Consider the following 22,696-nt stretch of genomic DNA (forward strand, 5'->3'; position numbering starts at 1 on the left):
CCAGGTGGACCCTGAAGCTGTGCTGTTTCCTATAACAAACACACAGTGGGACTCTGAAGCAACTCCACGAGGATGTGACTGGACATGGGCTCCCCTCTATCGAATCTCAGTTTCTACATCTTTAACGTGGGGACAATCGCAGCTCAAGGGGCTCCGGTGAAACGAGGTCCTGCCCAGACAGCTCAGGGTTCACCATGAAACTCCACACTGTTACTACACCTCGTTGATCTTGTCAGTGACGACCCCCAGGCGGACCAGCTGAGATCCAAAGACAGCCATGACTGCCCAGGAGGAAGCAGGAAGCAGCCAGGGTGACATCTAGGTCCCCATCCCCACAATCAGGTTCATTCCCCACTGAGCATGTGGCTTCTCCCAGCCCTGCCCATCTGCCAGGTCCCTGGCCCAAGGGCCTTCTACCCTCCCAGCTGATGGAGCCCAAGGAGGGAGACAAGGAAAGCCAGAGCCCAGGGGGCTACGGGTGGCTCTGAGGCGGGCTGGGGTGAGCAAGGGTGGAGGCAGCTGTCTGCCCTGGTGGCCCCCAAGCCCAGCCCCTGCATCTCAGCAGCAGATTAAGGGGGCCGGAAGCCAACTCCTTGGAGGCTTGGACAGGGCTGCATCAGTGTGAGGAGAGTTCCAGCCATTGCTCCTCACCTATGGCTTTGCAGGAGGAAGCACAGGCCTCAAGGGGAGCCCCCCCCCCAAGCCCCTGGTCTCCCCAGGCCTCCCAACTCACTGACCCACAAACCAAGAGGGACGAATGCCTTCCCTAGAAAGCCCTCTAGAGAGATTTCTTGGTTGGCCTCCTCTCTTCCCCTCCCCTCATCCTGCCGGGGATTTGAGGCCAAGTGGGGCTTTGAGTCAACCTGAGCAGAGGACCACCTGGGGTCCTGTCCGGCTGCTCCTTCCTGTGAGCCACCTGCTGAGAGCCAGGCTGCTGGGCTGCAGGGCAGGTGCACAGGGGGACAGGAAGAGGAGCTTTGGGAGGGCAGGTGGGTGTGAATCCCACTCCCGCCACTTCCTGCCTTCCCCCTTACCCGGTACCCAGGACTGCACAGTCTCACCTGGCAGCAGGAAGGTGGTCCTGGTGGCAATGTTGATCTCCTGCAGGTGCTCCAGGGTCTCGGTGTGGAAGAGGCGGATGGAGGAGCCGGAGGAGAAGGCCATCCACACGCCACTGCCCGCCTTCACCATGTGCGTCACACTCACCTCCTCGTCCTGGTGGGCGTCAAAGCTTTGCTGAAAAGAAAGGGAGGGTTGGGGCCGGGCTGGTGCAGCGGCTTCTCCAAGCCCCACAGCCTACCAGCATTTGCCCAGCCTGAGCAGAGTCAGGCCCGGACTAGAGACATAGCAGCCCCCCAAGGGCAGGGAGAGGTGGATCCTTTTCCTGGTCCTCAGCTCAGAGCTGGGAAGGATGGAACAGTCATTTAAAGAAGCCAGGGTTTGTGCACAGAACTTAAGGTGACCACAGCAACCCGCAGAAACACTGAGGAAGGGAGGCCGGAAGTGGGAGCCAAACTCTTCTTTTTTACAGTGGGGTCAGTAGATAATGTCCAAGCAGCTAGATAGGAGGCAGCAGAGGAAACGAGGGGATTAAAGACAGAACCAGTAGAAAGCCTCTCCTAGGAGGGGAAGGGCCTTTCGGGATAAACCACTCCATGATGTTTGATTTTTTTTTTCCTTATAGGAATAGGTATAGTTCTGATCTTAAACAAACACCCCCATTTCCCTCTATTAAAGAGAAGACGCAGGGCTGGGGATTTAGCTCAGTGGTTTCGACGCCTGCTGCGCAAGCGTAAGGACCCAAGTTTGATCCCCGGTACCAAAAAAAGAGAAGACGCAAATGGCCAGGCTTCCCACCCACTGCAGAGAAAGTTCAAGGCCCTGGCTCCACCCCACGTCCAGCCTCTCCTCAAAAGCTTCCTATGCTGCGGGCCTGGCTGAGCCTCAGGATGCCCCATCCAGCCACGCCTCTCCCCTGGTGACACCCTGTCCACAACATGCATCAGCTGTCTCCCTTCAATACCCGAAGACACTGCCTCGGGGTGCCACCCAATATCCCTGTCCCATAAAGCTGGCCCATCCACTCACAGCCAGCCCTATCCTTCAGAACAGCGTCTTCTGGTGTTGGTAGGGGAAACCTGCACCACACCCCGCACTCCAGGATCAAGACAGAGCCTCTGGCCTTCAGCACCCCTTCATGGCACAAGTCCCAGGCACGAGGATGCTGGCAGACACCGCCCTGTGGACATCTGGACTCCATGTCCAACACTTGGCTGTGACTTGTGTGTATGGATGACTCCAGTGCAACCCAAATGCCCAGCCCTGGGGATAGGCATGACCCGGCCTCCTGGGGCCATCGTGCCTCTACTTCAAGTCATATTTACAGTCACCCTATGAGGAACACAAGGAAGTGTGGATGCCGCAGTCACAGGTGAGAAGGAAATGTGTCCAAATCACCAGAGGAGGAGGGGAAGGGGTGAATGACTCCAGGGGCTGCCTAGAGATTCCTTCCAACCCAGCTTCCTGGTTTTTCCACATTCTCTACAAAGAATACGTGCTGGGTAGAAGCTGGGAACCGCAGGAAGATGCTGGACAGAAAACACTGGGATCAGACCTGCTATTAAATCGCATTTCCTCAACAGCTTCATAGGCCCATGCCTTGGCTTCCCCATTTATATGTGAAAGTTGTACTGAGGAGCCCTGGATGAGGACAGCTTGCCACAGCCCCAGTGCCCAAGGGTCTCATTCCTTGAACAAATGTTCTTGAGCACCTACTATGTGCTGGCACAGGCTTATGAGCTAGAAATACAGTGGGGATGAGAAAACCTTGGGGCCCAAGTACTCCCTGCAAGAGACAATTAAAACAAACAGAAATCCCTCCAAGCAGTGATAACCACCACACAGAGAAACACTGGAAGCCATGAAAATTGGGGGGGACAGATAAGGTATTTCTGATCTGAAGAACACAGCCCTGGGATGATCAGAAGAAGGGACCGAGCCATGCAGACAGAGGACACAGCAAGTGCAAAGGCCCTGAGGGAGGGATGAGAATCAGAGAAGCTCAGGGTGGGATCATAGTGGTAAGACTGAGGTGGGCGAGGTGGGCAGAGGTCACATCCCACCAGGCTGCCTGCAGTCTGTGGTGAACAGTTTAGATTCTATTTAGGTGCTGCAGGGAATGGAGCTGGTAATTGGGTTTACTTTCAAAGATGTGTGGTATGACGCCTGTGTGGCTGGGTTCCTGGTCTGGGGACAACCAGAGGGCCACCTTCCTTTGCTGCACCCCAGGCTGCTCCGAGACAGGTCCACTGCGCAAAAACAGAAGCCACAAGGATAGGGTCCCCATCAGGCTGGGCAAGCTCAAAGGGCAGGGATCGTCTCCTCCCTCAGACTGGGGCTCAACACTAAGGGCTCCTTCGGCGAAACCATACATGGCCTGCTATCTCCCCAGCTTGCAGGAGGGCCCAGGAAGGGTGGGAAAGCTCCAGACCTTGCTGGGAAGCAGCCGAGGCAGCATCGGGCCCAGGCCAGGTAGACATTCCCAGTGCCTGCAGTCTGCATACAGTTGGACACAGATGGAGCAGCATGGCAGGGGACACTCAGCATGTTTGTCTACACACTTTTCCAAGGAGCAGCATCCCACCTTGCACACAAACGCACCAACACACACACACACACAACAAAGAGGCGTCTGTGTGGGCCCAGCTCTGGCCTGGTTCCCTCGGCGAGGTCAGAAGCATTTCCTGCCCCAGAAAAAGCCCAGTGCACTGGAGTCAGACCCGAGTCCACAGAGAGCCGCACCTGAATTTGCAGCCAGTGGGCCGCATACACTGCTGTCAGAATCTAACTAAAAGAGAAGTTGGTGGTGGAAACCCAGGCTCATTTCTCCAGAGGCATAACGAGTCCGTGTCTAGACCCACAGGGCTCTACAGAGGCCTGTGCCAACCTGCCAGCCCACAGGGGCAAGGCAGGTGGGGAGGCAGGGACGATCGGGAGGGACCGCAGAGCAGCTCCAACTCCAGCCCCCAGGCCTCAGTCACCCATGGGACCTGGTCAGCTGAGCCTCCCCCAAGGCCCGAAGCCAGGAGCAGGGCTGGGAGCCCTAGCTGTGCCTCCTGAGTCCACAGGATGGGCCAGAGAAATGTGCCAGAATCGTGGGTCCCAGCAGCTCGGGGTGGCAGCAGGTGGCAGAGGGGCCCAGTCCTCACTGCCTCTGAGTGCAGTGTTGAGAAGCGATGCAGCTCATTTTGCTTTCCAGACAGAGCTGCCTGTGTACTCAGTAGCCCAGGTCCCACAGCTGAGGGAGGCTGCAGGCCAGCAAGCCCTGCCTCCCCCAACCAGGCACTCCACCGAGGCCACATTTCCCACCTGTTGCCTCTGGACCTGGCTTCCAGTCTCGGAGGCCAGGAGCAGAGGCTGCCTGACCCTCCAACAAGCCTCTACTGTCCTCACCTTTGAAGAAAGCCACCTGCTCATCTGCCACCAGCTCAGGCTCCTCTGGGTCTGGAAAGCCCAGTTTGTCCTACCCTCCTGGCCCTGGGATCCAGGACAGCTACTGACCTCACCCCACCCCAGGAACTGCCTGTTAGGGTTCTATATCAGCCCAGCTGGACAGGCAAGGACCCTCCAGTGACATCCAACTGGGCACCATATGGGTAAATCAAGCTGTGTTAGAACCCAGTCACCCCCACACTGACAAGAATCCACTAGTTGGGACGCAGCACTGTGACCGCAGGCACCAGTCCTTGCTTAAGCATGAAGAGAACTGCAAGCAGACCCTGGACCTTCCCCAGCACGCCTGGGGCACTATGATTCTGAAATGAAGTGTGCCCAGGACATGCTGGTGCTACTGAGAACCAGAGTTTGCACAGATAAAAAGAGTTGGGGGGGTGAAAGAGGTAAGGTGAGCACCGGGGTGTCAGAGTCAAATCATGGATATGATTATAAACTTGAAGACTGCCACACTCTGTCCCCTGGAAGAGACTGGAGGCAACAGGGCCCCAGTGATAGGAGCAAACTAGGGTCTTAATTTTAGTTCCCACAGGGGAACACCATCCTGGGCACCCCAGAGAAATAACAGACTGGGGCACAGAGAGCAAAATCAGAACTTCCCTGAATGTCAAAGAGCAAAGCAAAGGATGATGGGAAATGTCCAAAGGGGCCAGGAGCCAGCATGAAGGGGTCCATTGTCCAAATTCTAGACGATATGAGTTGTCAAAAATAGCAATGGTGCTCCTGGGGTCTAGAGCCACTGAGCTTTAAAAAGAATCCAGAGCTTTATAGGAATATGAAGGGGAACAGATGTGGACTGGGGATGGGGAAACCTCAACTCATGACACCTGTAAATGTAAAAGGGCCGGCAGAATGAGGCCACTGTAAATTTACAACCACGAAAGGGTCAGGAGTGGATGGTGGACTCCCCAGCGGAGGTTCGTTGAGGGACAGGACTGTTACACAGGTCCAGGAGCACCAGCAGGTGACAGTCATTGCACAGGGGAGCCCGGCAGACCCCGCACACCCCACCCCACTGGGCTGAGGGAAACAGCAGGGCAGTTCCAAATGGGGGATCTTTCATAAGACCTGGCTCGGGCTTCTTAAAAGAAGTCAATATTACAAAGGAACAAAAGGGAGGGATTATTCCAGGTGAAAGGAGACTAAAGAGACAGAACCACAAACACAGTTTGTGACCCGGGCTGGATGGGGACTGAGTAGCTATAAAAGGTACTGGGGACAGCTGGAGACATGGGCCTCTGCACAGAACGCAGATAATCTCAGCGCACTGGTGTCACATCCTGGGTGTAATATGTTGTCTCGGTCACTCGGGAGCTATGATAGGATATAAGAAGTTGTAGGGCAAAAGGCAAAGGTATTTAAAGAAAAAAAAATTTTAAAGCTGGCAGCCAGAGGGCAGGGCTCACCTCCTCTCAGCCCAGTGACTCAGTCTCTGATCTCATCTGTCATCAGGGACAGAAAGAAAAGCTGCCTCGTGGGGCCATGAGGACCCACACAAGCAGAGCGTGCGGCATGCTGGCTGCTCAGGTCTGGGGGGCCGGGATGGCAGGAGGTTCAGGGTCCCCACTACTGTACCCCAACCTGCACCTTTCCACCACCCGGCCACAGGCGCCCGCACTGAGGGTTCCAGGTGAGTGATCTGGCTCCAGGATGCTGACACAGCCCAACCTCCTGCCCTGCAATATTTATGTGCCTCCAGGTGACGCTTCTGTGTGCACTTCCCATAAATTCCCAGGCAAGCAGCTCCGCACTCAAAGTCATTACAGCTGAGAAGACAGCGCCGAGGAGCCAGGAACACAGGGTGCACAAGGAGCACAGGGTCTGGGGACCAGGCTGTCCAAAGGCGGCTGGGCAGTTGGCACACAGCACCGCACCTCCACCCAGATTCTGAAAGAGAGGGAGCAGCCAGAGGGGGAGGGAGGAGCCCAGGGCCCAGGCAGGGGCACCATGGGGCATGAGCCCCTCCTGTGGATCCCACTCTCTCCCAGGGGCTCCAGGGACACTCACAGTCCAGCACTCAGTCAGGGCTGAGTAGAAAGAGGCTCCTGCCACCCATGTCGTGCCCCAGTCACCACCCAGAACTGGCTCCAGAAGACCTGGTCACAGGCTCAGGGGTCACCTGCTGAGCACTGGCCTGCACCTCAACAACACTGTCTGCCTCTGATCCCCACAGCCACCTGTGAGGCAGGCGTCACCAGTCCACCTTCTTCCAAAGGAGTAACACTGAAGCTTCGAGGAATAACCAGAGTCACTCAGCTAGCAAGAGGACAGGCCAGGACTGGGGCCACGGCTCCTGCCCCACTCCAAGCTACAGCCCTGGGCCAGCAAGAGGCTTATAAAATCAGCACAAGACCCCCTTCCATCTCTGTATAGCTCACTCGTATTAACACGGCACAGTCGAAGAAACAAAAATGAGAAACTAACTAACACTCCCCAAGCCACACTGGTAGGAAACGGGGGAAAAGGAAACGGGTTGACCACCTTGTCCCACCTGGCCCAGGCCTGTCCAGCTGTGGCAATGCATGTGCAAAAGTGCAAACCAGGATGGCTGGTCACCCTCATGGGACACCAAAGCCCATGCTCTGCCTCCAAGCCACTGATGGACGCTGCGCTGCCCCTGCCTTGTCTGCCCTGGTCAAGGCCAAGGGTTCATGAGCCAGAAGCAGATGTCCCCTCTTCAGGGAGGCTTAAGATGTGGTGTCCACTCCCATCTCTTACGGGCAAGCCTAGGGCTCAGTGTGTGCATCTTCGAAGCATGCAGGAGTTCACTCTTGTCTAACGGGTGACCCCAGACTCTCCCATCTCAGGGCCACCATGGGCGCCCAGGAGGGGGGAAGGGACACACATCTTGCCAACTCTAAGATGGACGCCCAGTCCCCGACTTTCCTTTAACAGTCTATTTTGTGCAAAATTTGATGTCTTTGGTGCATTTTTACAGAAAAAAATAGTCAACAATTTTTGCCAACATCTCAAAAGATTCTGTAAACCACCTTTGCCCTCCTCACCCCAAAATGCTAACACGAGGGCCTGCTCATGATAAGCACACAAGAAGGTGGAGACAGATACCAGTTGGCCCTCTTGGGTTGCCTCAATGACAGCCCCGATCGAGGCATACAGAAAGTGGCACTGCAGAGAAGGCCATGCTGCCCTGGCTGTGCAATGCTTTACCTTGAAAGCCAGAACTGAACTGAAACTCACCAGGGCCTCACTCCTTGGAAGGGAATGTGAAATAAAAAGCATCTCACGGCATGGGCTATTGCTATTCTCCTATTAGTCCTATTTAATTGCCTTTGTTTCCTTCAATTACAAAAGCCAGCCTAGCGTTTCCTCTCCAGCATTGACACCTCAGGAGGGAGGGCCGGGCTGCCAGCCACCCAGGCCACCAGGGACCTTTCCTGTAAGCCTTCCTTACAGCAAGTGCCAGGGACAAGCCAGTGGGTGCCCGCCCCACACTGCAGGGACCTGGGGAGGACCACACAGGAGAGAGGGCAACAGACATCTGTGTGTACCCTGGCTGCATGCCCCATCTCCACTCACCTCAGAGTCCCTGTTGGACCCCAAGTGGAAGGAAGGCTCACTGAGACTATTTGGATAAGGACACAGAGGCCCAAGGGTGTGATCCATGCAGGGAGTGGCAGAGCCAGGCCTGCAGGGCTTGCCTGCTAGAGGCACTCCCATGGCCTGTGATTGCTCCCTTACCTGCTTACTGCCCTAGAGGGACAGTAAAACCACAGTCTGGAGGCCAGGTTTATGTCCCAACTGTCCCTCCTCCTGGCTTGGTCTCTTCAGCTTTCAAATGGGGCACTAATACCCTGCTACTTGCAAAGAGCTCAGAGCAGCCTCTGGGAGCAGCAGTGACTTCCATCAGCATTAGCACAGGGGTGGTAACCAAGGTCTCTGCCCACCCATGAGAGGGGCAGCGGCTGCTGCTAAGGGACCCTGCCCACCCTGGGCCAGATGGGCAAGTCGAGCCAAGGAGGAGCAGGGGGTGCAGGGGGGGCACCTACAGACACAAGACCAACGCAGTCACACCAGGACAGAACAAGACAGAAAGCAGCCCACGGAGAGAGGACGCAGCCAGTCCATCATGCGAGAAGGAGAAGGATGCATACTGCAAGTGAGAGACAGAGACAGAGCTAGGCACAGAGACAAGAGAAGAGAATATGAGAGCATGTGCAAGAGAGGGACTAGAATCGTCACTAGGAATGCATTTAACATCTAGACAGGCTAAACCAGGCTCCGAGTTGAACCTCATACACAGTAGGACTTTAATAAATATCAGCTTGTCACCCACTGGGAAGCCATTTCCCATTCCCTATTGAGGGCAGGCCTGGGCTTTCCCTTCCTCTCCTTCAGTCTCAAGGTGTCCATGCCTGCTGGGCCCTGGGGACCATGTGGCAGGAGAGATGCTCAGGCTCCTGCATAGGTAGTGACCCTATGGAGGAGATCTGGGACCAGAGGAGCCCAAAGGAGAAGCAGTGAGCTTGCAGGAGGGCAGTCGGGGTCCCTAGCAAAGGCGCGGGGAGTTTGAATGACCAGGAAGATTCTGCCAAATCCGAGGACAGGAGGGAGAGTTCCCAGCAGGGCAGCAGTGGGTGCGCAGGCCCAGGGCACAAGGCGCCTGGGAAGCGCGTGTGGGACAGGGGAGCCTGGTGGGAACAGGCACTGAATGCAGGCTGGGAAGCCTTGACTTTGGCCCATGGGCAGCCTGGAGGTTGTGAGCAGAGTCAGATGTGATGGGTGCCCCTTGCTCTGTCTGCTTCTGAGCCCATGGGGGACGCCACCTGCAGGACCTGGAAGGCAGAAGCCCAAGCACCTCCGGGAGGCTCAGAGCCAGCCGAACGATGAGCTGGCATGGAAGGAGTGGTGGAGAGGAGAAAGCAAAGGAGAGAGAAGCCATTCACTGCCTGCATTCACACACAGAGGGACATGGAAGACAAGGCACCACCCCTATTTACAGTCACCTGCCCTCCCACGACGGTGAAGGCCACACAACCATGAGCTGCAATGGAGACAGCACACAGAATGTGACACCTGCCGGGGCCTCCAGAGTCAGAAGCACCAGGAGATCCTGGCCACACCTCCTGTGCCCATCCCAGCATCCTGACCAAGTCTGGTGACCACAGTGGGGCAACACCAACCCACTCTGCTTCCTCCCACCAGGCACGGCCCTGGGGGCTGTCTGCACCTGGAGCAGCTCAATTCTGGGTAGGTTCCACAATTATGCCCATTTTTACAAGTAGGGGAACTGAGGCAATCCATAGTACAGCCAGGCCCCAGAGGACCCTCCCCCGGCCCAGCTCCCAGGCTTACAGATGGCCCTGCTCTCTCTGACTTTCTCCTCCAGTTTCAGTCCTCATCCAAGGCAGGGTTCACAGAGCCAGTTCCCTGAGCCAAGAACTTCAAACTTCTTTTTTAAAAACCGTGAAATCCTTTTATCAACCTAAATTGTGAGTGGGGAGACTGAGTACTGGACCCAGCAAAGTGCTGAGCTTCTGCAGGTGAGGAGGCGTCCCTGGCCCCAGACTTCCCTGAGTCAGGCCCTGGGGTAGAATTTGTTCCCAGCCCCACCACTCCACACAGCTGACTTCCGTACTCTCTGATGCTTCCTAGGGAAGGGGCCTTAGGATCCCCAAGCCCATCCCCACCTCCCATTCCCCACAAGCTTCCTGAAAGAAAGTTCTTCTGAACAACTGACCTCAATCCTTCCTGCTCCTCAAAAATACTCCCAGTATTGGAAACTGAACCCAGGGCCTTGGCACTGAGCTACGTCCACAGCCTTTTTTATTTTGAGACAGTCTCACTGAGTCACTTAGTTGCCCAGGTTGGTCTGGAACTTGCAGTCCTCCTGCCTCAGCCTCCCGGAGTGCAGGGATCATAAGCATGTGCCATCATACCCACTCATCCCTCTTTTGAACTTATTCCTTTCGGAGCCTCCTAGGAAGTCTCCACAATCTTTAAAAAATCAATTTCTCACATTCTGCTTGCCAACTTTTAATTTTATGAAATAACAGGATGACAACAACAAAGACTTTTTTAAAAATTAGGATAAAACTGCCGAACATCGGCTGGCTCCATGGAATGACGAGACCCACAACCCCTTGGGCTCCAGTGGCACAAACACTGGGTGCTTCCATACGGAGCTCCCAGGCGCTGCCACAACGTGGGTGAATCTTTTCCCCTAATGTCAATTTGCATGCCATTACCCAAGAAGCCTTGCGCCTGGATTTCACTTTTGCAAATTCCCACTCGTTTTGTGTCATAAATAAGATGGGAGAGACAGAAAACTAATACAGCCCAGCGATGCATTATTCATGCTGCGTCACACTGTTGTGATAGATTTACAACAGGTAATACATGCAAACTAAGTTTGGGCACTAAACGTGAAGATTAAGGGTGGGGAAGGCAGAAGCACAGGGAAGTGGGCAGGGGGAAGCCGAGGGGCCGAGAGTGTCCAGAAATCCAGAGAAGTTTCCTCTCTTCTGTGCTCAGCAACAAAAAGCATTGGTGCCAGTACCAGAGGCCAGCACAGTGCCAGTGGGAGGTGCCAGCGTGGGACAGGGCCCCATGGCCAGTGGCACCCACTTTGGGAAGCCCCTTCCACCTCTGATGCTGGTTCGAATCAGGCTTCCATCGATTGTCCTGCGCCCCCACAAACTTGAGAGATGCCAGTCAGCTGTTTCCCTCCGGGCTGCCCTCTGCCTTTACCCCAATTGCACACCTCTGTGCCTCAGGCCTACCAGGCTGCAGTAGAACAGTGAAAGCCAACAAGGCCAGGACCTGGCCCACACAGCTCAGTTGGCTTCACCCTACAGTCAGCCCCAGAACATCAGCCTGCAGTTACGGTGCGAGCTACATCCGTCCAGAAGTCACGGAGTGTGACACGGGGTGTATGGAGGAGTCCAGTGGTCTACAGGCTTCTCCAGGAGTCTGATGGGACCCTGGGGAAGGAGCTGTGGTGGAAGCACCTAAGGCTGGTACCAGGGCAGGTGACACAGCTGTCCTACCATGTGTCCCACCAGGTGTCCCACCAGTTCCACAGCTGGGAAGACACGGGTTTTGTGGCAATTGCATGTGTGCCCTCCACCCTGCCCTGCAGGATCCATCCTGGAAACCGGTCCCCCTCACGTGCCCTCCACCAATCCCTCCCCACCTTCTCTGGGTGTGGCCTCCCTGCCCTACATCCTGCCCCGCACAATTACTCCCAGGACACTTCTCCAGCTGGGCCCAGGAGCCCCGAGCGTCCCCTAGCCCAGAATTCCCCAGAATGAACATCCTGTGAGGTTGAGAACATTTTCAGAGAGTGATGATTGCTCTTGTGGCCACAGTGATGGGGCGGAGATGACTCAGCTGCCGTGGTCAGTCAGGGAGGCCTCACCAGGGAGCCAGGGGCTAACTGAGACCTGAGTGACGGAGGAGCCACACGAGCTCATCTCATCCGTGCCCCAGGGCCAGGGAGCAAAGGGCTGGCAGCAGGCGGGAGCATGGTGTGCTCCAAGGCCCCCGGAGGGGCCCGTGGGCTGCAGACTGTAAGAATAAGGCCTTCCAGCCTGTCCACAGGCCCGGCCCCTCTCTCCACAGCAAGGCAAGGCAGATTGCATAATGACATCCTCCGCCCCTCCCTGTCCCGAGAGGTCGGGGCAGAAACCCCAGGCCAATCAGGTGGGGAGTACCCACACCTGGAGCACCCCAGCTTGGCAGAACACACCCTGCATGCCGCGGGCCTCCTGTCAACCTGTCCCCAATAAGTTTTTTTAAATTAAGATGCAACAATCATCCCACAGCCGGCTTCCCCCTCTGGCGACCGCTTGAAATGAACTCCAGAAGACTGGATTAGACTTTGAAGGTGGCGATCTAGATAATGAACACGGAGGATGCAGTGTTGACACAGGGCCTGGTGAGCGACATTATTATTTAACAGGCCTCGCTTCTGCCTCCACTGGGATCAAGGAGCTGAACACGTAATTGGTGGGAAGCACAAAACCCAGAGACAGACCACGGGCACCGGCTCCACGGGGCTGGGACAGGCAAGGTCAGGGCAGCGAGTGGGGACCATTCCCCGGGAAGCTGTTCCAAACTCAGTGTCCTGCACACTCCCCAGCCGTCCCCGGCCTGAGCCTGGCTCACTTACAGTGCTTGTGTCTGCCCTGGTACTTGCTTCATATCTCCCGGTCACACAGCACTGCTCCCGCCTCGCTGAACGGGGGGATCTGGATGGTGCTCCCCACACCTGTCCTCCTTCAGCTGGGTCTGGTACCCGAACCTCCTCGCTGGCCCCGACTGGACTGGGCCTGCCCACCCTTGGGCCTCATCACACTGGGTAAAGCTGCCAGTCTAGGTCTCTCTCCACCCTGGACTCAGCTCCTGAAGACCTGATGCCACATCTCATTCCTGTCCCCCTAGCACCTGACACCCAAGACCTGGATATCGGAGACCTTCAGTGAACCCATCCACCGGCACCCACAGCTCTTTATCACAGGGCACCCACCGCTGCCCTCAACAGGCTGGACATAGGGGAACAAAGGCAAATAAGGTGCAGCCCGTGGGCTAGAGGACATGCTGTTGAAAGAAGCCGGCTCATAAAACAATGGGAGTTCCCCTGGGGACATCTGCGAAACTGTGGCCAGTGCAGCCAAAAGGAGCCTGAGCCTACTTCCTGCCAAGGCAGCTAACAGGAGGGCTAAGACTCAGGAAGCCTGTGCCCAAATCCTCACTCTTTCAGCTGTGTGACCTTAGACAAGCTACTTAACCTCTCTGTGTCTATATTTCCTCATCTATAAAGTAAAAATAGCAGTATGCATCTCAGAGGGTGGCTTGAGGATTAAATAAGTTCATACATGTGAAGGGCTTACATCCTTGCTTACCTAGCACAACAAGCACCCAACACATGTTATTACCATTACTTCCTGGGGATGGAGGAGTCAGAAAATGCTCCCAGAGTTCACAGAATTTCTAGGTGAACCATGATCTCTTCACATTGGATCTGAGCCACCACAGCCACACCCCAGCCAGCATGCACTGCGGGCCTCCTGGTGTGGAGCACAGAAGATCTGTAAACCCTTGTCCCCCCACAGGGGCTGTCCCAAGCCCAGCCTGCTGCTGGGTGCCCTTCCTTGAAGCCAGGCATTGTGGATCGACATTGTCCACAGCTCCTGCACACAAAAGATCACAGCAAGAGAGTTCGAGAGCCACACCAGCCAGCTCTCCAAGCCCGGCTGGTCATGCAGGGGACACCAAGGCCAGGGTGGAGCCGACCAGCCCAGGAGCAGGTTGGGCAGTTGTTAGCAGAAGGCAGATGGAGCCATTTCCAGGCCCGGCACGAAGGTAGGGCAGCTTCCTCTGGATTCCAAGCAGCAGGAGCTCAGATCCATTAAATATACATGTGACCGCCTTGTAACTGTGCCAGCGACTGTGTGGACACAAGGTTGACAAGCTGTCACACCACACTGCGCACAGGCTTTCCTACTTCCCTGGCTGTGGCCCAGCGCACGCTGCCTCTGGACCTGCAGCAGGGTCCCTGGCCACCCCTCCTCTGTCCCGCCTGCCCTGACCATCCCCCTCCGGAACCTCCGAGGTGGGTGAGACAGGTGAGCAGCCATACTGATCCTGTCTCAGAGCAGCCGTCCTGAACCTGAAGCATCAAGGCCTTGGGCTGGAGCTTGACTTTCCAAATAAGCCACATCCACAGCAGCGCAGATTTAAATGAGGAGAATAACTGTGAGGATAACGAACAATCCTCTACCTCTCTCACCACATGAAATGAGGGGCCTTTTACGAAAACTTGTCTCAGCCTCTGCAATCCTCCACAGTCGGCCCATTTTACAGATAAAGTGACTAAGGCCCAGGAAGGTACATGACTCGCCCAAGGTCACACAGCATTAGCACCGGCAGAGCTGGGGTCCCCTCTTAGCAGCCTCCTGGAAAACTGCAGCCCCTCCAGAAAGGGGCAGACAGAGGTGGGCAAGGCCGGGACAGGGGGTGGGGGCTGCTGCCTTGGATGATGCCCTGATTCCACCCATCTAGACAGTGCCTGGTGCTCCGGCCTGCCATCCACACCCATCCTCTCCGTCCCCGAGCTCTGCTCCCCCAGAGACCTGAGTCTCCGGCCTCCAGACCTCCTCCTTGAACAATCCCTCCTCAGAATTGCCTCTCTGTTCCAATCTGCCCCCCTAGTTTCCCCAGCTGCCTCCCCCCGACACCCCAGGTCCTCTGTTGACCACACTGAGATGTCCCTGGTCACAGAGTGCTCTGAGGCCTGCACTTTCCACCCTTTCTCTGCCGCTGGCTTCTTCCTGTCCACCACGACTCCCCTCCTGGGGCGAGCCAGACCCTGCCCTGGGGTCAGCCAGAGAGCACACACAGGACACGGTGGGGGAGGCTAAGGCATCGGAGATCCTGCATCATCCTCCTTCCTGCTGTGTGGCTCGATATCCGATAAGGTGGGGACCCCAACACCCTTCAAAAACCAGCTCTCCCTGCTCTCAGAAGGCTGGGAGGCGACAGGCCCTTGGTGGGCGTGATGGGGTGGGTGTGGGGTACAGCCCTCAGAGTAACCAGGGGCTGGGGAGGGTGTCTGGGCTACAGCTACTCAGGGATTCCCCCACCACCTCTGGCTCCCCCAGGAGAAAGAGGACCGAGAAGTCAGGCACGGAGACAGCAGTTTCCAGGCCTGCCAGGGTCTCCCTGGCCCCTCCCCAGAGCCACCCATCTGGCCTGGCAGCACCAACACCAGAGGCATTGGAGGTCCTCAGCACCGTGTCCCAGGCATGGGGGAGGGGTACACAACAGCCCCTGAAGGGGACAGGCCCCACCCAGGAGCCACCACCCACCCAGCCCTCTTCCCCTCCAAGGAGATCACAGCTCTGAGCAGCTGTGCTCCTCCCGCTGTCCCTCTAGCACCAGGAAGAGCCACCGACCAAGCGTTTCCTCTCGCTGGCACTGCCTGGCCCTAAAGCTCCTCATTCCGTGGGAGGGCTGATTTCATGCACTGACTGGGCCACGAGGTCCCTGGATATTTGCCCAAACATGATTCTAGGATGAGATGAACATCTGAACCTCAGGGTTAATTACACAGATGCCCTCCCCAGGGTGGGCAGGCCTCCCCTGACCCAGGGCAGGCCTGACCAAAACAAGAAGGTTGTGCCGGGAGGCTTTGCTTCCTCTCCCTGTCTGCCTGTGAGCCGGGATGTTGGGTCTCTCTTGCCTTTGGAATCAGATGGAAGCACAGCTCTCCTACATGCACAGCATAGGCTCCTCTGGTCCTCAGCCCTGACTGAATGACACCCAGCTCTGCAGGTCCCCAGCTTGGGAGGATGGCTGAGCCTCTATGGACACCAATTCCTTATGGTAAATTGCCTCCTGGCTATGTATAACCACACAGGCACCCTGTAGTTCCCTGACTAGCACAGGAAGCCAAAGGACCGGGGAAGGGCCACTAACTCCTCCTCCCTTGGGGCCAAACCAAGGCCCCGGCTGACACGTGCAGGACTGGAGCCGAGGCCCTGATACACCCAGCCCCAGAGGTGGACTGCTGCACTTCACTGAGGCAGGCTCCAGGCCAAAGACAGTGTGGACCACAGCCCTGAGACTCAATCTCCTGGCCTAGAGCTCCTCCATGGCACCCCCCTGCCTCAGTTTCCACATCTGTCAAATGAGGCTTGTGTCATCTGAGACCTGACAGCCCCTCATTCTGCCTACTCTTCCTGAGTGACTGTTGAATAGCTGATTTATAGCTGCACGGCCCCTCAAAGGGAACCACACCGGAGAGCTGTACCCCAAGCCTGGTGGCACCTCACACCAAATGGGAAACCCAAACAAATCAAGCAACAGCAAGCGTCACCAAAATATCACTCGGGAGCCACACTGGAGGCTCATGCCAGCTGGCCAGGATGCAAGGTGGGGTGGGTGAGGTGAGGTGGGCAGTGCTGTGCGTCACCTGCAGCCACGGCACAGGGCCAGCAGAGCCTGGGAGCCGGCTCTCAGTCCAGGACGGGGTCAGTACCTGAGTCTGCAAGGTGGTGCCGTCCAGGACGGTGACCCGTGGCCCGCAGCTCGCCCACACAGCATCCTCCAGGCTGAGCAGGGTTCGAACAGGCCCTGGCCCCACGGTCAGGCACATAGGCAGGCTCTCCAGGTCCCACGGGACTCCTCCTGGAGGGACAAGGAGGACGAAGGTCAGCAACAGGGGTAGCAAGCAGCTCAGGGATTTGGGCTCTTAAGTCCTCGGGAACCCAGGCCAGGAGTGGGGGCCCCTCTCCCCCATGTGGCCTCTGCCTCGATCCAGTTGCTGGTGGCCGTTCCCATCACCTCCAGCCCCACCTTGCGAGTCCTCCCCTCCCTCCCTCTCTCGCTTTCTCTCTATTCATCACACACATACTCAGTAAGCACCTACTCCACTGCCAGGTGCTGGGAAGACAGCACTGACACTCCGTGGACTTGACCAAGATCACCTCCCTTCCAGCGATGCCACCACCCCAGGTACAGGAGGCAGCGGCTGGAGAGCCAATCAGGCCCAGTCTGCGGTCCTGGAGACTGAGGGCCTGGCCTGGCCCCGAGCAAGGCCTCGTCCCACCGCCAGGGACATGCAATTCACCTGAGAACCACTTCCCTGGCACCAGGCAGTTGCATGGAGCTGGCTTTTTCTCCATAGCCGCTGCCCTACCCAGGGTGTGGAGGGGGAGCCAAAGCAAACTCCCCACCCTCACTGCCCAGGCCGCATACTCTCCCCATCCTCCCAGCTGGCAAGCTAGGTGGCACTCCTGCCCCATTCTAAATTGGTAGATGCCCAGCTCAGCTAAGAAGTAGGGGAACAGGCACCCCAAACATACAGATTCTCCCTGCAGCCACAAGCACAAGCATGCAGGAAGCAGGTCCCCTCCAGACTGAGGCCTCGGACCAGGCCCACTGCTGCTCTGATTTCAAAAGGGCTCTGTGGCTGAGACCATGTTGAGGAGGGAGTGGTAACCAGAAGATGCCGGCTCCACAGGGACGCAGACCCCACCAGGATGCCAGAGCCACGAAGTGCAAGGCCTTGTGCTCCCCCTAGTGGCCCGAGGTGAGCAGCACTTGTAGCTGAGGCAGGAGCTCCAGCTGCTGTGGCTAAAATGGAGGCGGGGAGCGCCCCCTCCAAGCCTCCAGGGACACTGGAACACCGACCCCAAAACTGAGAGGTCCACCTTATGGCACCATCCACACTGGACAGAGTAGGTCAGTGCCGCCTGAGGTAAGAGCTAGGGGCCAAGAGAAACTGGGGTATCCAATGCACACGGTGATGTCAGGAGACACGGACAGGAGTCGCCAGTCAGCCCCGGGGCCACCTGAACAAGAGCCTCCCCCTGCAGGACCCTGTCTCCTGTTGCCACCAGGAGGGGACAGAGCTTTGTCCTCTAAGGCTCTCGCCCGCCCTCAGGCCACAAGGCTAATGGTCTAAGGCGGTGGCTGTGAGCTCTGGCAGGCAGCTCTGCCCACCTGTGGGCTCCATCCTCTTCCCCACCCTCCGCCCTTACCTCCATCCCTGAGTGAGCAGCCAAGAGTCCAAGCCCACACCCCGCCCCTGCCTGGCAGCCCATCTGCCCGAATCCGGCTGGCACCTGCTCACACAGCCGGCGAAGGGAGCGGAAGACCCGTCTGTTTCACAAAGGCACCTTCAGGAGGCTGGCGTTCCTCTTCCCCACCCACAGGGGACAAAAGTCTCCCTTGGGGTCCAGATCCAGCCAGTGCCAGGAGGCAGGACACAGAGTGAAGGTCATAGAGGCTGGGAGGGACCCGGTGAGTAATAGATAGCAACAGTATGATGACAGCGACCAGGGGCCTGGCTCTGGTGCAGCGCATCGTAGGAAGAAACACATCAAACCCTCACAGCCATGCCATGGGGTGGGGCTGTCTACATCCCCATTTCACAGGTGAGGAAACTGAGGCTGAGAGCAGAGCCACAGACACAATCTCCCTCAGTGGGACTCAGCAGCAGGCAGCCAATTCCTCACCTACCTGCTTAGGTCACCTGCCTCCTGAGGGGAGATCCTGAAACCACCCAGGAACACCCTGCACCCCACCTGAGGCCTCGCCCTGCTCCTGTGCCAGCTCAGAGGTGGGAGCCACGTGACTCGATTCACACACTGACCAATACAGAGCCCTGGGTCCCCACACCCTGTGCAGTGCCCACTTCATGGGCATTCTACATGCACTGATGAATGAATGAATGAAGACAAGCTGAGGTGCCTGTGGGCAGCAGACTGATGACACCGCCACACTGCCCTTGGCCTCAGTCTCCCCACTGTCAGCTGGAGGTGGTCTGGTCATCTCAGGGTCCTCGCAGGCCGAGTGGCAGCTGCTGTCCAGCAGGGTCTCCAGGCTGAGGCTGAGTCGGGGGATGGGTTCTGCCCTTCTATGCAGCTCACCCTTCCCCAGTATGCTGCAGTGTGGGCCAGACAAGCCAGTGTCGTCCAGTCTCAGCCTCAACCAAACCCAGGCGGGATGGGAAACCTGTCCCCACAAACACTGCCCATGTCTGGTCTAATACCTGCTCCAAGATCGAGACACGAGGCCTTCGTCATTCCCATCCCCAGATGCTCCTGGCCACCCCCAGGTACCCGAGATGGGTTCCAAGGGCCTCTGTCAATCTGGAGAGGACCAAGCTGGTGCCAGCCTCATAGCTGGTCATGGGTCAGGCCCCGGCTCCAGACCCAGCCACGCACAGCCCAGAAGGGACAGTGAGGAGTTCCACCCACCCCGTGCCTGCAGCAGGTCCTAAGAGCCCTGCTCCCTGCCACAGCCCCCTCTGGAGGACACTGCAGGTCGGGGCCACTAAGACAAGGCCACAACCAAAGGGAGCACCAGACAGTGCTCATGGGGGGTGGCCCCGGGCTCAAGTGTCTGCCAACCAAAGGGGACCGTGTCCAGTCATGGGGACAAATCGAGGTCCTCATGACCAGCCCTGTCTGTATCAGCCCCTGCCTGGTGCCACCTCCCCTCTGCTCCCATCCTGCACCACAGCTCTCTCCCAGGTCCCCACCACCCACCCCAACCTTTGCACATGTCATCCCCTCTGCTTCCCTCCCCCAACTCACCCTTGCCAGTCACTGCTTCAATTCTCAGCTCCACAATCTGCCTCCTTGGAGTGACACTCGCCATCCAGCCTACCCTGTGCCCGGGCAGTCAGGCTCCCACAGGACACCCCAATACTTCCCCAGGAATCTCCAGAACAAGATACAATCTTATGCTTCCTGCTTGACTAATTCTGTCCCCTCCCTAAATTCCCCGAGAGCAGGAGGCATGGCCATTTTGCTGGTATCCACAGTGCATAGTAGGTGCTCAGTAAGTATCTGGTGGCACATGTTTGCAGGCAGGACAGACAGTGTGACATCTCAGCCTCCCCTCCAACCCCGTGGCTCCTGCTCTGCTGGGACCCCAAGGCCCCTCCTGTCTGGAGAGGTCCATGGCCTAGGAAGCAGGACACCTGGGTTCGGGTCTCAGCTTAGTCATGGGGCTCTGGGCAGACACTTCCCAGTAGGAAAATGAGGACATGGGGTCCGACAGTCTTCAGAGGTTCTCTGGTTCTGATAGACTCCAAATTCCAACGGTGGGCTAAATGCTAGTCCTTAGGAGGAAGACCCCATTATGGATTGAATTGTGCCCCCCAAAATCTGTAACACTGAAGCCCTAACCCCCCAGTGCCGCAGAATTTAACCTTATTTGGAAGTAGCGTCCTTGCAGATAGTCCTGGCATTAGTCCAGATGAGGTCTTACTGGGGTAGGGCGGGCCCCTGACCCAATATGATCGGCATCTTTATAAAAAGGGGAGATTTGGGCACAAAGCCAGTGCGCAGGGACAATGCCATGGGAAGTCTGCAGCTTGCTGCCACAGCTGAGAACAACCAGAGCCTGGGAGAGCCTTGGACAGATGCTTTCCGCGGGCCTCAGAGGGAGCACAGCCAGAGACACCTTGATCTTGGGCTTCTGCCTCAGAACCATGAGACAATAAATGTGCTGTTTAAACCACTGCTGTGGCACTTAGCCACCCCAGCTGCGCCATCTCCCCACCCAAGTGCCCAAACCAAGGAGTCAGAGCCTGCGGCAGGGTAGGCAGTTCCCCTTGGAGGCCCTCACCTAAGCCTCCCTACCTCCCTGCCTGTATTTACATTCACACGCACGCTCTGTCTGACGGTGAGAGGGATTTTTCCCTCCTTCTTCCCCCTTTAATTAAAAACTATAAATGCCTTATCAAAAGCTAATTAAAAATACCAACACAGTGCCAAGTGGCAAAAGAAAAAATATATAGCTCAGCGCAAATATCCATTTATAACCCTGCAACAGGCTGTGGTAACGCAGCAATTAGGGCTGTGCAGAGGTGGGAAGACTCCCGGTGTGTAGTCTGTGGGTTCACTGAGCCCCTCTCGGTGGCCTGGAGGCAGCCACACAGGTCGCTCAGCCCTTGTCACCAAACCAGGGACTGAGCAAGCTGCAGGGCCTGGGGACCACAATTCTTGTGGGGCTGGGCACAAGCTCTGTCCCCTTTGGCCTTAGCATCCCGGCCCCCAGAGCAGAGGTGACTCTCCAGGTGCAGTGAGACAGAATGATGGTCACACATTAAGCACTTGATCGATCCTGGGGTGCAGCACCCTCAGCACCCAGAACCCCCCCCAACCCCATTCTCACCGCTGCTGTGAGGGTAGGCAGCAAGGGTCCCGTCCTGCAGGCCAGCAAGCAGATAGGAGGCGCTGTGCCGCAGACAGAGCACAGGCTGCAGGCCTGGTGTCCGGCACGATGCCAGGCACTGGGTGCCAGTGTCCACGCTGCCATAGAGGAGGATGCTGTGGAGAGAGGCCAAGGCCAGCCAAGACTCAGTGGGCACCCTGCACACCCAGCTGTGACCAGACCTCTGCTTCTCCCTGCAGGAGCTTAGGCCTGTGGAGGATGGGACCTTCCCTGGGCCCCATCATGAGGATAGCTCAGGATCCAGACTCAGCCCCGTAACACTGCTGAGAGCTATTGTTTCGGAGCCACACAGACCCAAGTTCGAATCCTCAAGTGCCGCCTCCCAGCTGACTACACTGGAATTCTGAGCCTCAGTTCTGGCCAACAAATGGGGCTGTGATGCCCGTCTCACATCCACCAGAGAATAAAGCACCGCGCCCACACGTGGATGCACTTGAAGGTGTGCTGCTGAGTGACAAGAAGCAAGGCACAAAAGGCCATGGAGCATAGGTACCAGCTATAGGACAAGTCCAGGAATGAACACACAGGGACAGAAGGCAGATCCATGGCTTCTGGAGGAGGGCTGGCAGAGGGGCCTGCTAAATGGCTGTGGGGTTTCTTTGGGGAGCAAGGAGAATGTTCTGGAATGTGAGAGTGGTTACTGGAAGCCACTGCATTGCACACTTTAGAATGGTTAAAGTGGTGAATTTTAAGTGATGGGAGTTTTATCTCCGTAAAAAGTAAAAGGTGTTCACCAGGTCCCTCCTGTGGCTGGGCACCGGCTGGGTACCTGGCTGCAGACCCAGCCCAACTTCATGGCGCTTACAGCAACTCCAAGTTGGTTCTGCTTGGTGTGCGGGGGTGGGGGGTGGGGGTGGGGGTCAGCATTTCCCTGTGTGGGAAACAGGGAGCGGGGACAGCCTCCACTTCACACTGAGACTCCCCAGGGGCTCCCCACTCCCAGAGACACAGCACATAGCAAGTGCTCAGGAAATGCCCTCTTTCCCTATCTCCCCTCTCTGCATCAGGGTTGAAGAGCAGAAATGCAGGGAGGGAGAATAAGGCACAGACATGAAAAGCACCTCCTAATGAAGGAGGCTGGCTACTCCTTCTCCCTCCACACTACTGGAGGTCAGCTACTGACCCTGCACAGGCATAGCTCTGGCTTCAGCCTCCTTACTGCACCCCTGTTGGGCTAACTCACCAGCCCGGCCAGACCTTGTGGTGGGGAGCCCCCACCCCAGCTGCCCACCAGCAGGGACCTCCTGACCTGTGAACATCCTAGGACCCCCACCCCACCCAGCAGGGGGAACACAGGCCATAGCTGGTGCATACTCAGTGGCAGTTAAGTGATTGAAGGAGTCACATGTCTTGTGTCTTGGTAGACTCTACCAATGGCCCAGCATGGGGGGATTCTGATCCCCACTTTACAGATGAGAAACTGAGGTGGTGTGCCTGAGGGCTGAGATTTGAAGCCAGGTCTGGCTGACAG

General features: G+C 57.0%; 1 protein-coding gene across 8 annotated transcripts in view; it reads right to left on the bottom strand.

Annotated features, from left to right (window-relative positions):
• Arhgef10l (Rho guanine nucleotide exchange factor 10 like) overlaps positions 1–22,696 on the bottom strand; it is a 133,745-nt gene that overhangs the window by 7,638 nt on the left and 103,411 nt on the right. For all 8 annotated transcript variants that reach the window (XM_087215699.1, XM_087215701.1, XM_004850396.3 and 5 more), the window contains 3 exons: positions 21,166–21,320; positions 16,514–16,662; positions 1,062–1,236 (listed from right to left, as the gene is read on the bottom strand). In XM_087215699.1, the coding sequence (XP_087071825.1) occupies positions 1,062–1,236; positions 16,514–16,662; positions 21,166–21,320 (479 nt within the window). The remainder of the gene's footprint in view (positions 1–1,061; positions 1,237–16,513; positions 16,663–21,165; positions 21,321–22,696) is intronic.

Source organism: Heterocephalus glaber, unplaced genomic scaffold (genome assembly GCF_053883595.1).
Source record: "Heterocephalus glaber isolate CG9 unplaced genomic scaffold, H.glaber_assembly_v1.0 deba00001452, whole genome shotgun sequence".
Classification (NCBI taxonomy): domain Eukaryota; kingdom Metazoa; phylum Chordata; class Mammalia; order Rodentia; family Bathyergidae; genus Heterocephalus; species Heterocephalus glaber.